The sequence below is a fragment of the Mobula hypostoma genome, chromosome 2, assembly GCF_963921235.1.
Source record: "Mobula hypostoma chromosome 2, sMobHyp1.1, whole genome shotgun sequence".
Lineage (NCBI taxonomy): Eukaryota > Metazoa > Chordata > Chondrichthyes > Myliobatiformes > Myliobatidae > Mobula > Mobula hypostoma.
The window spans coordinates 90,557,921-90,572,235 of NC_086098.1; the positions used below are offsets into that span (position 1 = coordinate 90,557,921).

At 36.0% G+C, this 14,315-nt stretch overlaps 1 protein-coding gene across 8 annotated transcripts in view; it reads left to right on the forward strand.

Annotated features, from left to right (window-relative positions):
* Positions 1-14,315, forward strand: part of phf3 (PHD finger protein 3) — a 173,912-nt gene that overhangs the window by 16,958 nt on the left and 142,639 nt on the right. Inside the window, exons 2-5 of one of the 8 annotated variants that reach the window (XM_063040224.1) lie at positions 420-571; positions 4,880-5,143; positions 8,902-9,063; positions 11,435-13,646. In XM_063040224.1, coding sequence (XP_062896294.1) covers positions 4,900-5,143; positions 8,902-9,063; positions 11,435-13,646 — 2,618 coding nt within the window. In that variant the 5' untranslated portion in view covers positions 420-571; positions 4,880-4,899. Of the gene's footprint in view, positions 1-419; positions 572-4,879; positions 5,144-8,901; positions 9,064-11,434; positions 13,647-14,315 lie in introns of those variants that run through there. The other 7 variants (XM_063040231.1, XM_063040245.1, XM_063040260.1 and 4 more) reach the window with 7 other exon arrangements.

A 14,315-nucleotide genomic window follows, 5' to 3' on the forward strand; every position in this document is an offset into this window, starting at 1 on the left:
TGAGCTGAACCCCTGAGCCGAACCCCTGAGCCTGGAGGACTAGTGGACCACTCTTAGTCTCTCCTCTACTCTTTGACTTGTTTGGCATGGGTGACCCTATGAAGGCAAGTGAGATTATATAGTGGCTTCTGGAATGGAAGTTTGGAAAGTGATTTTGATTCTGGTACTACCCTTATGTTTTTGGTACTGGGTTGCAATCAGATAAATAAGGAGTCTTGTATTAAACTTGGTTAATACATTTTTATTTCCATTGAGCATTATTGCGCCTGTAAATACTGAGTGTTTTTGATAAAGATAGTGTAGATTTGTTCATATTTTAAACATTTAAAATGGATTTTCTCTACCAATTCCTCCACTCTTAATTTTACTGATCTTCTAAGAAAATTGTAGTTATATTTGTTCTGTTCCTCTTGTTTCAGAAAAGATAACTGAATTCAACCAATGTTGAACCTGCACGCAAAACTGAATTCAGCCAATGTTGAATCTACAAGACAAAGCTGTTGAGGTCAGGATAACTGAATTCAACCAGTGTTGAACCAACAAGGCAAAGCTATTGAGGTCAGGATAAGAGGTCAGGATTATCAAGTTAACTCAGTGTTGAACCTATATGCAAAATTGAGGTTTAACTTATTTAATATTTGTTCCTGTGGAAATTATTTCTCCACAAAGAACTTCAATTTAGATATATCGGCTGTGTAGACAGTTTTATATAGAAATGCGTTCTTTAACATCAATTATTGCATTCTCATCTTCCACACCATTCTAATCTTTTAAGAATTGCATTGATTTCACACACAATGGGTTTCACTTGATTGGAAGAATAGGGATTTTCATTTGGAGGTTTCAAACATCTTAGTACAGAAATATTTGTCATTTCTTAGATGTTGATTGAATATGACCACTAAGCATGGTTTGGTAGATCAACCTTTGGACATGTTCCAAAATATTGCTATTGGGAAACAGATTTCTCTTGACTTTTGGTGCTCTTGCTGACAGTTGCAATCATGCCTCTGGTAACTACATTCCCACCTTTCATTGTTTATTAGGGGACAATATTTCATGAGAGTCTATGGTAGAAAGGATTGCAATCACTCTGTGATTACAAATTTATAAATTATTAGGACACTTTTTAATATTTAGCACGCCTATATGAATGGCTGAAAGTGGCTACACAGGTTGATAGGGTGGTTAAGAAGTTATATAGCATTCTTGCCTTTATAAATTGCATTGAGTTCAAAGTCAGGAAATTATGTTCTATTGGTTGTTCTAAATGGAGGGTGCAACAGTTTGATCTAAATCCACTGTATTATGCATAAACGAGCGACTACAACAGAATGAGGAACGAGCTGGCTAGTAGTGTAGACTTGGAACAGAGACTATTTGGTGGAAGAAACAGAGGATTTTCAAGATTTTTCTTTCCGCTCAACAAAAGTATATTACAGTTAAAAGCAAGGACTTAAAAGTGGGGAGAGCCAGCTGCCTTGACCAAGTATCGCACTTAATGTTCATATATATGGACATATTTGTATTCTTGCAGATTTTCTTGCCAATTTATCAGAATCTGGTAGTTCTAATTTCTATATTACTGCCCATTTCATTCCTTAGTTGCAGTATACAAATGGTGTATCCTTTCAGCAAAGTAGCCAGAGAAATTTTTAAATTCTCTTTTGCTGTCCATCTAGTCAGCAGTTTAAAAAAAAACCCAAATGAAGTATTTTGTTAGTATTATTAAACATAAAAAGCAGAATAATTATCAGTCACACCTGATAATGGAGTGTTTCTTTTTGGCATGATACCTTTATTTTTCTGCTTTTTCAAGATGCTGGAGCTCTGATTATTAGTTTCCCTTTGAGTAAATAAAATTGAAGATCCTTTGGGGAGATGCGTCTATTTGATTTAAGAAGGATATATAGATTGTTGTAGTTCAACCAGCCTTTAGATTTAGTCTGCAAACTGTTGCTCAGCAATTCTAATTTTAATAGCTATGTTAGGATATTTGTAATAATCAAATATAGTAAAGCTTTCTAAGAAAGATTTTCAAGGTTCTTGATACAGTATTTTAGAAGGAATGATTGCTATTTGTAGCCAAATAGTGAATGAATGTAGGAAATTGGTATTTGTTATACAGCTTTTACTCAGCAGTGAAGTGATTAAGTATGAAAAATCTGGTTATAGAAAAACAGGCTTTAATGTTTCTGTTATTGGCTAGGTAAGGCATTCTTTGCTGACTATTGATCTCTGTGGTGTGGATTTTGCCTTGGTGTTTACTCCTGTTTGGTGTTAGCTTAAGGGGATATCTTGTGTCTATTTTTGCCAAGGAGGTAGACGGATAGTAAAATTCTTTCAGAAAAGAGGAAATTTTAATGCAATTTTAAGCCATTTTTATATTGAAAGCAAAAGATTTTAACATGACATGAAACTAAGGTAGAAGTTGAATTTATCATAAAGCTGAGGAATTTTGAAATATTTGAGAGAATCAAAGCTAATTTATTAAGATCAGCCATAATTGTAGCTTAACAAGCCATTTAAATGACTCATTGATGTGCTATGCAATAAGATGTACTTTTTTCAAAGCGTATTAACTATTCTCATAATATATTGATAGCTGTGATTCGCCTGGCAGATGCACACGCTGTGGAAGAGCTAGTTATTACTGACAATAGCTTTTGGATTTCTGTATTTGCATTCTTCATCTCATCAGTGCCATTTCCAAGCCATTACTACTTGGAAATTATGACACAATGAAATTTTTTGCTCACTTTGTTCCATTTTTACATCATATTCTCTTTCGATTATTTAATACCGTGTTTATCTTTTTAGCGCTACAGATGAATTACAGAACTTTCCATTTGTTAAAAGCTTTTTTGCTATCCCTGGATTTATAACTGTTGGCATTGAAGGACCACATATAATGCTCAATTCCAAATATTAGAAGAAGCAGGAGCAGGATATTTGGCCCCCCCACACTGCACTGGTGTTTAATAAGATCATGGCTGAATTAGTGGATCTCTCAGTTACTAGGTCAAAGTCACCTTCAAAATTTTAGTATTAATCCTTGTACATTCATTATTTTTGGCATTAACATAGGTGTGAATTACACCTGCTTTTTGACAATTGGACCTACCTCATTTTTTCATTTCTTTTAGGACACAAACTCTTATGATTTTGTAGGCACTAATCTACATTTCATTTAATCTCAGCCGATTCTTAAGGAATGCATGTAGATGCTGTATTTCGGTGGCCGTTCAGCTGTGGGGAGCACCATTCAAATTTATCTTTTGTTGTATTGATTCTTCTTTGAGGTGCCTACCTGTAGTATATGTGTACTTCCATAGTGCTTTTCATACTTGACCATAGGGTAGAATTTGTCCTTGGTTGCCAGTGTTAATCAGGTGTTTACCAATAGTTGTCCATTTTAATTTCTTTCTGCTCTTTGTTTGGTAACTTTATATTCACTTTGTTAAGCATTCTTCTGTTTTGTTTCTGGGCTTTCAGATTCATAATCTGTATTGTAATCTACACAGCCAGCATATTTTGAGGCTTTTTATATTTTTTCACAGCATAAGTGTCAAGCTATTCTAATTATTTTTGTCATTGCATTGTTCAATTAAAAGGAGGGGTGACAATTTTACTCATCCTAGTAGAAGATTCCAGTTACTGTGTTTATGCCCAAAACATGCCTTGTATTATGAAACTGCTATAAATTGTTTAAAAATTCAGTCACTGCAGCTACGAAATGTTTAAGAAATTATGTTCCACTTTAACTTTAAGTTAAAAGATGGTTCCTTAACTTTCAGCCTCTGCAGAGTGATGAAATAGTAACCATTAATGATCATTTCAAACTGGTTCAAGCTTTACCTTAATTATTTCTTTGATAAAGTCTTCATTTTCTTTCACATTACAAGTTTTTTTTGCCCCTTTGCTTTTACTCTTTTTCACTATTTCTCTGACCAACACATTGTATAAACAAATGTAATTGGTCACTTATAAGCTTTTTGAAAGTTATATGCAGCAGTCTTGAACAAAAAGAATATAAAAGTAAATTGTCAGTGGTCAGCATTTTATTAACACCATTTTATGCATGAGACTTTTTACCAAAAAAGTAGGTCTTTGTCTCTCTTTAGGTATTTATTGGTTAACTGGGGGCATATGAGTGAAAGCAAGTTTGTTGGTTTTGTAACTGACTTGTAATTATGGTAAGAGATAGTGAAGTGGGAACCATTTTTGTTTTGCCTTGATGTCTCAAATTCAGGGACTGAAGCATGTATTTTTAGACTACAATCTGATATTATCTTATCTGTGGATCGGTTGAGTCGGTCAGTCCAACACAGTAGGGATATCATGATTGAGCTTTTTTTGAATAATATGCAAAAGGTTCCTGATCACCACAGATATCATATTATAGAGGTAAAGATTTGGTTTGGCGCAAGTGTTTAGGCTATTAGTGAAACATGCTTTCCAGAACTAGTTGACTGTCAACGTTTAGTAGTACATTGCATTAATATAGGTTTGGGTGGGGTGGATGTGTGAATTAAGTCAAGGAGAGGATGGGTGATAAATGACAGCAAGGAATTTCACTAAGAGTAGTTATTTCTGGTAAAGTTTATACTCAATTCATGACTGCTGACTACAAAGCATTTGCTTTCTTTTTAATCTTAGTCTTTCAATCAAAGGTAAATTGATTAAGGAAATTTCATAACCAAGATGGATTTCTATTATTTGGCTTCCATATTGTTCTGTTTCTTTTTTGATTTTGCTGTTTTCTAGTAAAGAAATTTTGTTATTTGAGTGAACTAGTGAAAATGTTGAACCCTATTAGAGGATCTAGGAATGCTTCGCAATTAATCTCTGAAATATGTCATGCTTTTTATCTATGCAGGAGTCCGAGTGGATGTCTTCATGGATATTGTTGATATATTTAACCCTTTGATATCCACCGACCACTTGGATGACATTCTGATTTTAGAGTCAAACTTAGAAAGTGAAGTTTGTGATGATTGTGGCACAGAACCAGACACCCTGGGAGGTTCTTTAAGAAACATGCTGAGTGACAAAGATCCTATGCTAGGATCTGCTAGTGCACAGTTCAGCCTGCCCTTTTCAGATACTGAAGAAGGCAACGTTCAGCTAACTTGCTCAACAGGTAGGTCTGACTTGCATTTTGGCTCCTGTGCCTACAAAAACAATGTGGGCTAATGCAGCCATTCAGTACTTAAATGAGTGGGTAGGCGCATCTTCCCACTTAGCCTTCCTTGATAAAGTACCACTTGAAATACCTTCATCCAGTCTCCATTGGATCTGTGGTGTCATTTCATATTGGTGAAATTTTGATTTTACTCTGGCAATTTCTCTGAACATACAGTCAGTAACTATGCTGGGAGAACATGACGAGCTATCATTGGAATTTTATTTCCAATGTTTTGTACACTTTAGATTTAGTACTGTATTATAATTGTTCAATTTCATGTTATAATTGAATGTGGTTAATATGGGTGGGGAGGTGGAAAATAAGTAATAAAGCTCAGTTAATTAGCCAGTTTAAAGTGTTTTGAATTGCATCAGTTACATGGACTAATACAGCATTTTTGGTACCATGAGTGATATTTGGTATAGTAATGCGAGGGTGACTACGATTTGTGACTGGTTTCTTAATGCAGTTCATTGGTCATGTCAGAAATTGTTTAATCCACTCAAATACAATTTAAGTGCAAGAAACTTCTGCTTAAAGATCACTTTGAAGGAAATGTGCAATTGAACTTGTAATGGAGTTTTTTGTAGACTTTTTGTTTTATGCACTGATTTTATGAAGCACTGTATGAGCCAATAATATATTATTACCTGTTTTTTTGCTATCATTTTAATATCTAGTGTTCTGGCTGGAAATGGTTATTACATTATTAAGAGCTGAGCAAAATATTTGGTTCCATGGGAGGGGGGGGATATTATTAGCTGATTTTTTTTTTTAAAAAGAAAATGTATTCCCCTTACACATATTTACATGGAATAGCACATTTATCATAATTTTTGTTCCTTTCTGAAGTTTTGCTTATTGTTTTAAATTACAAAGTTTATGTTCTACACTAATGCAATTTTAGGATGTTGCCTAACTACACTTTCCCCAGTACCAGGTTTTCAATTTCATAGTAATGTTTGTAAAGATGTAACCTTCCAGTTGTGCATGAACAGCAGTGAGGCATTGCTCTTTGAGTAAGCTTAATTGAAGGAGTTTTAATCCTTAGAGCTTCACAGATGTTATCCCATGGGCTTATTATTTAACCCAAATCTGTGTTTTCTATGTTTTAAATCCAACAAAGCAGAAACCTGCCAGAGTACTTGTTAAATGAGCTGATTTCAACTTCATTGGTAGCAGTCCCATGCTCAATTTGGCTTTGGAGCTTTAGCATCTGAAGTATTGCTGACATTGGTGGAATTCTGTCATATTGTAGGAAAACAATATGGCATGATATAGATTTACTGGGCATTTGAGTCAATAGAAGATCGCAAGGCATAGAATACCATGTCCTATTCTTGGCCAGTCCTTTTCTATGACGTGCTCTGTTTTAGAATTGAATGGACGGACTTCACTATGATAATGTTTGGCAGGCTGTGAAAGGTGGTAGAAAAAAATGTGATCTATTTGTGCTTGCCACAAAGGAAATAGAAAGCGTGAGCATTCCTGAGCTTCATTGCAAAACTCTACTTAAAATCATACTCGTGTTTAACAATGGCAAATGGCTATCTTGTACCTTACATCTGTGCAGTGTAATATTTTATCACCTAGTTTGTTCATTGCTAGATTATATTAACCGAAACAGATGTTTGAGACTATGAGGTTGTTGGATATTAAGGGTGAAATGTAGCATCGTAATTCATGAAGGCTACAGTTGGAATTGCGTGGATTTTCTACTGTCTTCATATTTATGTATATTACATGGATAAAGACTATGGAAACAGATTTCTTGTATATTGGAAAAACTCTTAAACCATGAAATGGGGGGCGGGAGGGTGGAACACATTTACGATGCTGTAGCAAAACCATGCCTGGACGCAACAGACTGTTATCAAATAATATAATAAGTTGGCACTGTGATATGTAAGATGACTGTTAACTGAAGGCTTGTTGTGAAGGTAGATTTTAAGGAGTACCTTAAGGAAGGATAGAAAGCCTCAGGTTTTGGAAGAAATTCCATAGTTTAGGAGCTTAACGGCTGCAAACATGGTCGCCATTGATGGAACAATTTAAATTGAGGGATGTACAAAAGTCTTGTTGGATTTTTGAAAACAGTTTTCCATATGCCTGCAGGTTTACAGAAAATGCAGCAATGGAAACCAGCCAGGAGGCTGTTGAATAGTTAGTAGATATGAAGGCATAAATAACGATTTCAACAATAGTTATGTTGATGCTGAGCCAGAATCTGGCAACATTATGGAGGTAGAGATGAATGTGATTGGAGAAAAGACATTTATTAGGTCTGAAATTAAGCCTGCAGACAACCATAACAGTAGAAGCATTTGAGCCTGAGAGTTATTAGGGAATGGTTGGAATTAATCAACTGAGATTGTGATGAGTAGCTTGGATCTTTGTGATACTTTTTCTCGTAGTTACTTTTAACACCTGATATGGCAACAAGCAGTTTTACTATATATAGAAAGTGAAAAAAAAATCTATTCAAGTATAAAATTAGAACTGGACCAAACTAGCTAATTTGACCTGAGTACATGAATTATTTTTTTTATACCCAATCTGATCCAGACATACATTGTGGAATAGTCTGGCTCTGTCTAAAGAGAAAAGGTCAAGTGAAATGGTGAAATTTTGAAGGCATCTGCATAGAGATACTATTACTGGATGATGTTGACCAGGGACGGCATCTAAATGAAAAAATAATGGAAAGGACTAGTGATTAAATTTTTGGGGAACACAAACTTTTTGATGCTACCAGAGGAATCTAAGCAATTGCAGACTTGGGTCGTGATGAGCTACAAAAACTGCATGGGCAATTTGTCTTGGATGATTGAAAGGTTCTTTTTGAGGATAATGGTGATTAACCACGTTAGAGTCTTCACATGGTTAGAGAAGGTCAAAGGATAGATTTGCTTTATCACAATTACAAAGAATGTCCTGGAACTTTAGAATCGTTAATATTTTGGCAAAGTTAGCAATCTGATTGTGATCAGCTTTTAACCCGTGAACCACAGTAATGGTAAGAACACCAAAATTAGTATATAGCCCTTGATCTGCTATGGTATTGTACATGAAAGGTTGAGCTAACATGTCATGTTCAGATAGTTGTTTGGAGGATAAGGAATGATTAAACCAGGGCATTCAGTTAGATTTTAGTCCCCCATTTAAGGTTCCATATTGTCACTTGGATTCATTTTTTAAATATTAAAACGCAGTTATAAAACTGAGGATTTGTGAAGTCATTGAATTGGGTGGAGCTTAAAAGTTGACTGTAGTACAAGTTTGGGAACACAGTTACAATGTTGGGGTGCTTGATGTTATCATCAGTTTGTAATAAGTGTGGAAGCAATTTATAATGGTTCTATTGATGGATGATGCAAATTTGTGCTTCCTGCAATATTTTGTATACAGTGCAGGTTTTTAAAATTAGATGAATAACTATTAGGCTTTTAAGATGAATCTTTTTATAGCAGTTGGGTCATTTCAGGATTTTGGGTGCTTGCTATCTTGAATAAACTGAGGAATCACTGTAGTATTTGTATTCTATATTTTAAGTACTTAGCAAAATATGTATTAAAATATTACACAAAGGCATGTTTTATTGGCAGATTGTTCTTGTATTGTTGCCAATTGTCCATTTGTATAATTAGTTGTAAGTTTAGTGGATCTTGGTTTGCACAGCAGTAGCTAATACATTTTCCCCCTATATTTTCCAGATGCTGAACTTAAGCTCACAGATGAGGGTGACGTGAAGGAAAGTGCTCTAGATACTATGGAGGAAGAGGATTTATCAGAACTTTCAAACAAGAAAAGTAAGGGTAAATCACCAAAAGCTACTGTGCAGTCACCTCGAAAGTCTCCTCGTTTATTGGCTCAAGGTAAGATATCATAAAATTATTTTATTCTTCAGATGTGACTTTGTTTTGGTTTTGTTTCTGTAATATGATTAAATGCAGCTATTGGATCTGCATAACTATTACAATTTGCAGAGTGAAATGTACCTAAAATAGTTTATATAATATAATTAACAGTCAGTGATTGGATTTTAGAGGCAATTTTGTATGTGAATTTTTCCCATTTTAATATGAGCAATTGTGTAATAGATTTTTGCAATAATTGAAATGTTGCTTCTTCCCTGAGGTTGCAAGCCTAGCCCTTAAGATTTCAGAGACACCTTTTCACTGCTTTTACTGGCCATTGAGTACAAAAATTGAGACTTCATGTACATAAAATTGGTTAGTCTGCACTTCGAATGTTGTTTGCAACTCTGGTTGCTCTACTACAGAAAAGATGCTATTAAACTAGAGAGAGTGTAGAAAAGAGGCACAAAGATGTTGCCTTGAGTGGACAGCCTGAGTTATGAGAAGTTGGATAAGTTGCAAGTCCTGGAAGCAAAGGAGGCTGAGAAGTGATGTGAAAGAGGTATATAAAATTGAGAAGCATAGCTAGGCCAGGTAGGTAGAGTCTGTTTCCCAGGGTGGTGGTGTGTATAATTAGAGAGTGTGGGTTAAAGGTGAGGGGGGGGGATTTAAAGGGGATTGAAATGGTAAATAGTAGTTTGTACTGAAATGTGGTGCCAAAGGAGGTGGTGGAGGCAGGAATAATAACAGCTTTTAAGAGGCATCCAGTCAGTTATTTGAAAGAGCAAGCCAAAGAGAAATGTTTAATTAATCCAGGCAAGTGGTATTAGAATAGAGAATCATGATGGTTGGTATCAACACGATGGGCTGAAGAGCCTGTGTCTATAGTATATAACTCTGACAGTATTCCTAAATGTAACCTGAATCCTAGTAAGAAAGTACAAGGGAATAGCTAATACTTTCACATGCATAAAAGGAATTTAAAGTATAATGTAGTACCTAGAGTTCTTCAAAACAATCATTTACCAGCTTGTCATTTCTTCCCAGCTTTGTGTCAATGATGACTTATTGGGATTTGGGACTGGTTGCTTTCCACAGCCCTTTCAAAGTACCCTCCATTAATATATAGGAGCTGTATTGATGCTGGCTGTTAGCAGGATATTGAGGTTCATTATGGTTATTCTTAATGATCCTGTTCTCTAATATTCACATTCAGAAGAGCTCACTAATGATCAAATTGGAAGTCCTTGCCAATTCCACATTCTTAATAAAAACAATCAGAAATAATTGCATTATTTCTACAATGTCCCCAGCTAAGATCGAGCTAACTCAGCATAATTATCAGATTTGAATCCCTCCTGATCCTTAATACTCATCTACCCTCAGGATTTACTTGTTGATTTAGTGGCTAATTCTTTGAAACTGATTTCTATATTATAGAGAGATGAGCTTAAACCTTCCTTTATAGTTAACATAATATGGAGTTATAGCTGATTAGATAGCTTTTTGAGTCAGAAGATAGCAAGTTTAAGTCCATTTTAGTTCCTTCAGTGCAGTACAGCTAGAATATATAGACGGAAACATAACATAAAGATTTTTACTCGTGTATGTGAAGGATGTAAGAAATAAAGTCAATTCAATTCAATACTGAGTGGTGCTGTGCCTTGAGAATGAGGTTAGACCAAAGCTTGCTCTTGAGTGTAAATGATCTCTAGATGCTATATTGAAGAGAAACAGGAAGTTTATTCCTCTGTCCTAGTCATGTTATTCCAGCAATAAATACTGTAAAACAGGTTGTTTGAAGAGAATGGCATGTGCATAATTGGCAATCAGATTTCCTGTGTTCCAATAATGACCATACTTGAGCTGAAAAGAACTATGGGATATCTTGAAAGGGATATAGGAGGCACTGTATACTTGTCCTTAAGATTATTATTGTATTAGAGTGGTTTAACATAAAACCTCGTATATATTATTGGAACATAGTGGAATTTTCAGGGAGTATGGAGGCACAAAATTTGGGACTAGAAAGAAATTAATGTGAAAGTGTATGGTAATTTATGCTCAGTGGTAAAATTGCATTTTAGTTTGGAAACAAAGTCCTGCTGTTTTGTTTTAGATGGGATAAGGATAACTTCAGATAACTGATAACTTGAATGTTTCTTTAAATTTCCTTGAGCTAATTCATCAATTCTAATGTAAGATTCATTGTCACCTCACTTAAAAATATCACACTGTGTTGAGAGTTTAATAGCCAAATGCTCTTGGATCATAATGTGCCCATTTATCTGTCATTGTGTAAAATTTATAGAACATTGCTTGTATTAGTTTTTAAAGCTAGAATATATGTCAAGTATTCAATAAATGACTTTTCTTTCCTTTCTGTTAGAACCAGTTCGAAGCCTCCGTAACAGTACCTTGGCTAAAAGGCTCAGTCCAGCAAATTTAACTCTTACAAAAAGGAAGGATCAAGTGAAGTTTGCCTCCATTGGAGCAGGGTCACCGAAACTGCCAGACAGGCATGAGAAACAAAGCCAGCAAAAGACTGGAGAAAAGAGTAGATCACAGCAGCAACATGTATCAGAAAATGTACAGAGTAGTGAAGAAACTGTTCATGAGGCTACACAGCCCAATCCTGTGGATTCAAGGAGCCCAGAATTCGACTTAATAGAGAAGAACAGTGTACCAGAAAATACATTGGAAATAGCCTGTGAAAGTCATAAACCTACATTGGTAGAAGCAATGGAACGGCAAATAATTACCCCTGCAAGAGAATTGCAGTGTTCTACAGAGACACAAATTATTTTAGAGGTAGAAAAGAATACTTCGGATGCAAATGTAGAAGATGTCAGTGATCTCCATTGTTTAGAGACACAAGTTGCATCACTTAACCAAAATCCAATTGATTCATTGTTGGAATCAGAGCATACAGCAGCAGTAACTGAAACTGGTCAAGAAACCATTGCACAGAATGGCAGTGCACAAGATGCTGTAATCTGTGACACTCGTCAGAACGAGCAAGCTACATCTGTAGATCATAGCTTATGTAAGCCTGTACTTGAATTGCAATGCACTGAGTTAATTACCACAAATTCAGATGGACTATCTGCAGATACTGCAGTCGGAGATCTTCATAGTGTTAGTGATCACTGTTGTAAAACTATACATAAAATTGCTGAGAAGTCAAAGGAAATTGTAGCAGAAAAGAATACTGTCGTATCCAGCAAAAAGTTAGATATTGAGGAAAATAGTAATAAGGAACAGGAGAATGACCCAGTTGATATGGATTCTGTATCACAGGCTACGATGTCTGACCTTCATCCACAATTAGAAGGAAACTTTCAAAATCCAGTTGATGAAAAATTACAGACGCCTTCTGAATCAATTGTATCTATAAATTATGTAGATGCACAAGGTGATCTTGACACACAGCCAACTAATGAAATTATTCCAAACAATGAAAGCAGTCTTATAAAACAGAATATTTTAGGTGGTTTGGAATCGGTTGAGGACACTGGGAATACTGAATCACAACCGGAAACAGTAGTTGGTATTTCAGAGAAGTCTGACGTTGGGATACTTGAGTGCAAATTCGAACAAGAAGCCGAAACACCTGCTTCCTCACAAATAGTTGCTGAAGCTGCCGTTGATCCTAAAAGTGATGATCATTACAGCGATCATTTGGCAAGCCTACATTCAAATAAGCAGCAGTCTGATCTCATGAACGAAGTGATCCAGGATCATTCTGGCCATAAAGACCATGCAGAAGTACTCCCTGGGAAGGAGGGTGATGTAGAGCTTAAGAGTCAGGCTTTAAAACAGGATAGATGGCCACTGAAGCCTCAGCATAAACCTGAACAAGTAGATTCAAAACCGGAACAGGCTGACAACTTCTTGCGCACTAATAGGAAGAGAATTAAGTCAGATGTTCAGTCCTCTGAAGCACTCAAGCAAGCTAAGACACATATTTCTTCATTTACTAGTAAACGAAAGGCAATAGAGCAAGATGAACAACATCTTCACAAGGCAGCTAAGAGTTTGAAAACACAGGTTGCACAGGACACTAAATACAAAAATGAACAATCACAAAAGAGAAATTTGGGTAAACCTTCTTCGACTTCCCAGGGACCAAAAATACAGACAGCAGTTACATCACAGATGTGCAAGACAGTGTCAACGTCTCCTTCAGGGAATGATAAGATAAGGAAAATTGTCCAGGTACCTAAGCATGCTTCTAATTCTGCTTCAAAACTGAGTGAGGTAACAGTGAAACAGGGCCACAAACCTATCCCTTCAGGTAAAATATTTCCTCAGCAGACTGGTAATATAAAAGAAAGAGATAAAACAAAACTTGTCGACCATTCCAATGAAGATGATAAAGATAAAATGAAAGCCAGAAAGATTGAGAAGGCTATTTCCCCAAGGCAGCGGAGGAGCAGCAAAAGCCTTTCATTGGACGAACCACCTTTATTTATCCCAGATAATATGCCTGTGGTGAAAAAGGAGGAAACTGATGTGGACCATTCTGGCCCTGCTGCTACCTCAGATTTGTGGGACCCCAAAAATCTCTGTGGTTTTTGTAAGAAACCTCATAATAGCAGGTGAGTTTTTGTTTTGTAACTGAACTATGAATTCTTCCAATGATTAGATAATGAAGGTTAAAAATGGGAGGGGAAAGCAATTATGTTAACATCTGAAGTATTTCTCTAATCTGTTGACAAATAAAATTTCTAAATTTTCGAAATTTTAAACAGGATTTGGAAGCATCTTGTAAAAATCTTGCATTGTTGTCAGTGGAGTATTTAGTGTTCATACCTACTCTATACAGATGAATGTTTCTGATCACAAACAAGGGAAGATCTGCAGATGCTGGAAATCCAAGCAACACACACAAAATTCTGGTGGAACTTGGCAGGCCAGGCTGCATCTATGGGGGGAAAAAATACATCGGTGTTTCAGGCCAGGAACCTTCGGCAGGGCCAGCTTGAATCAGACTGTCCATTCTCCTACCTCTCTCATTAACAAGGCAGTTTTGCTCACAGAGCTGCTGCTCACTGGATGTTTTTGTTTTTTCACACCATTCGCTGCTGAGCATGAAATCCCAGGAGATGAGCAGTTTTTGAGATAGTCAAACTACTGTCTGGCACCAGCAATCATTCCATAGTCAAAGTACCTTAGGTCACATTTCTTCCCCATTCTGATGTTTAGTCTGAGCAACAACTGAATCTCGTGATCATACCTGCATGCTTTTAGGCATTGTGCTGCTGCCA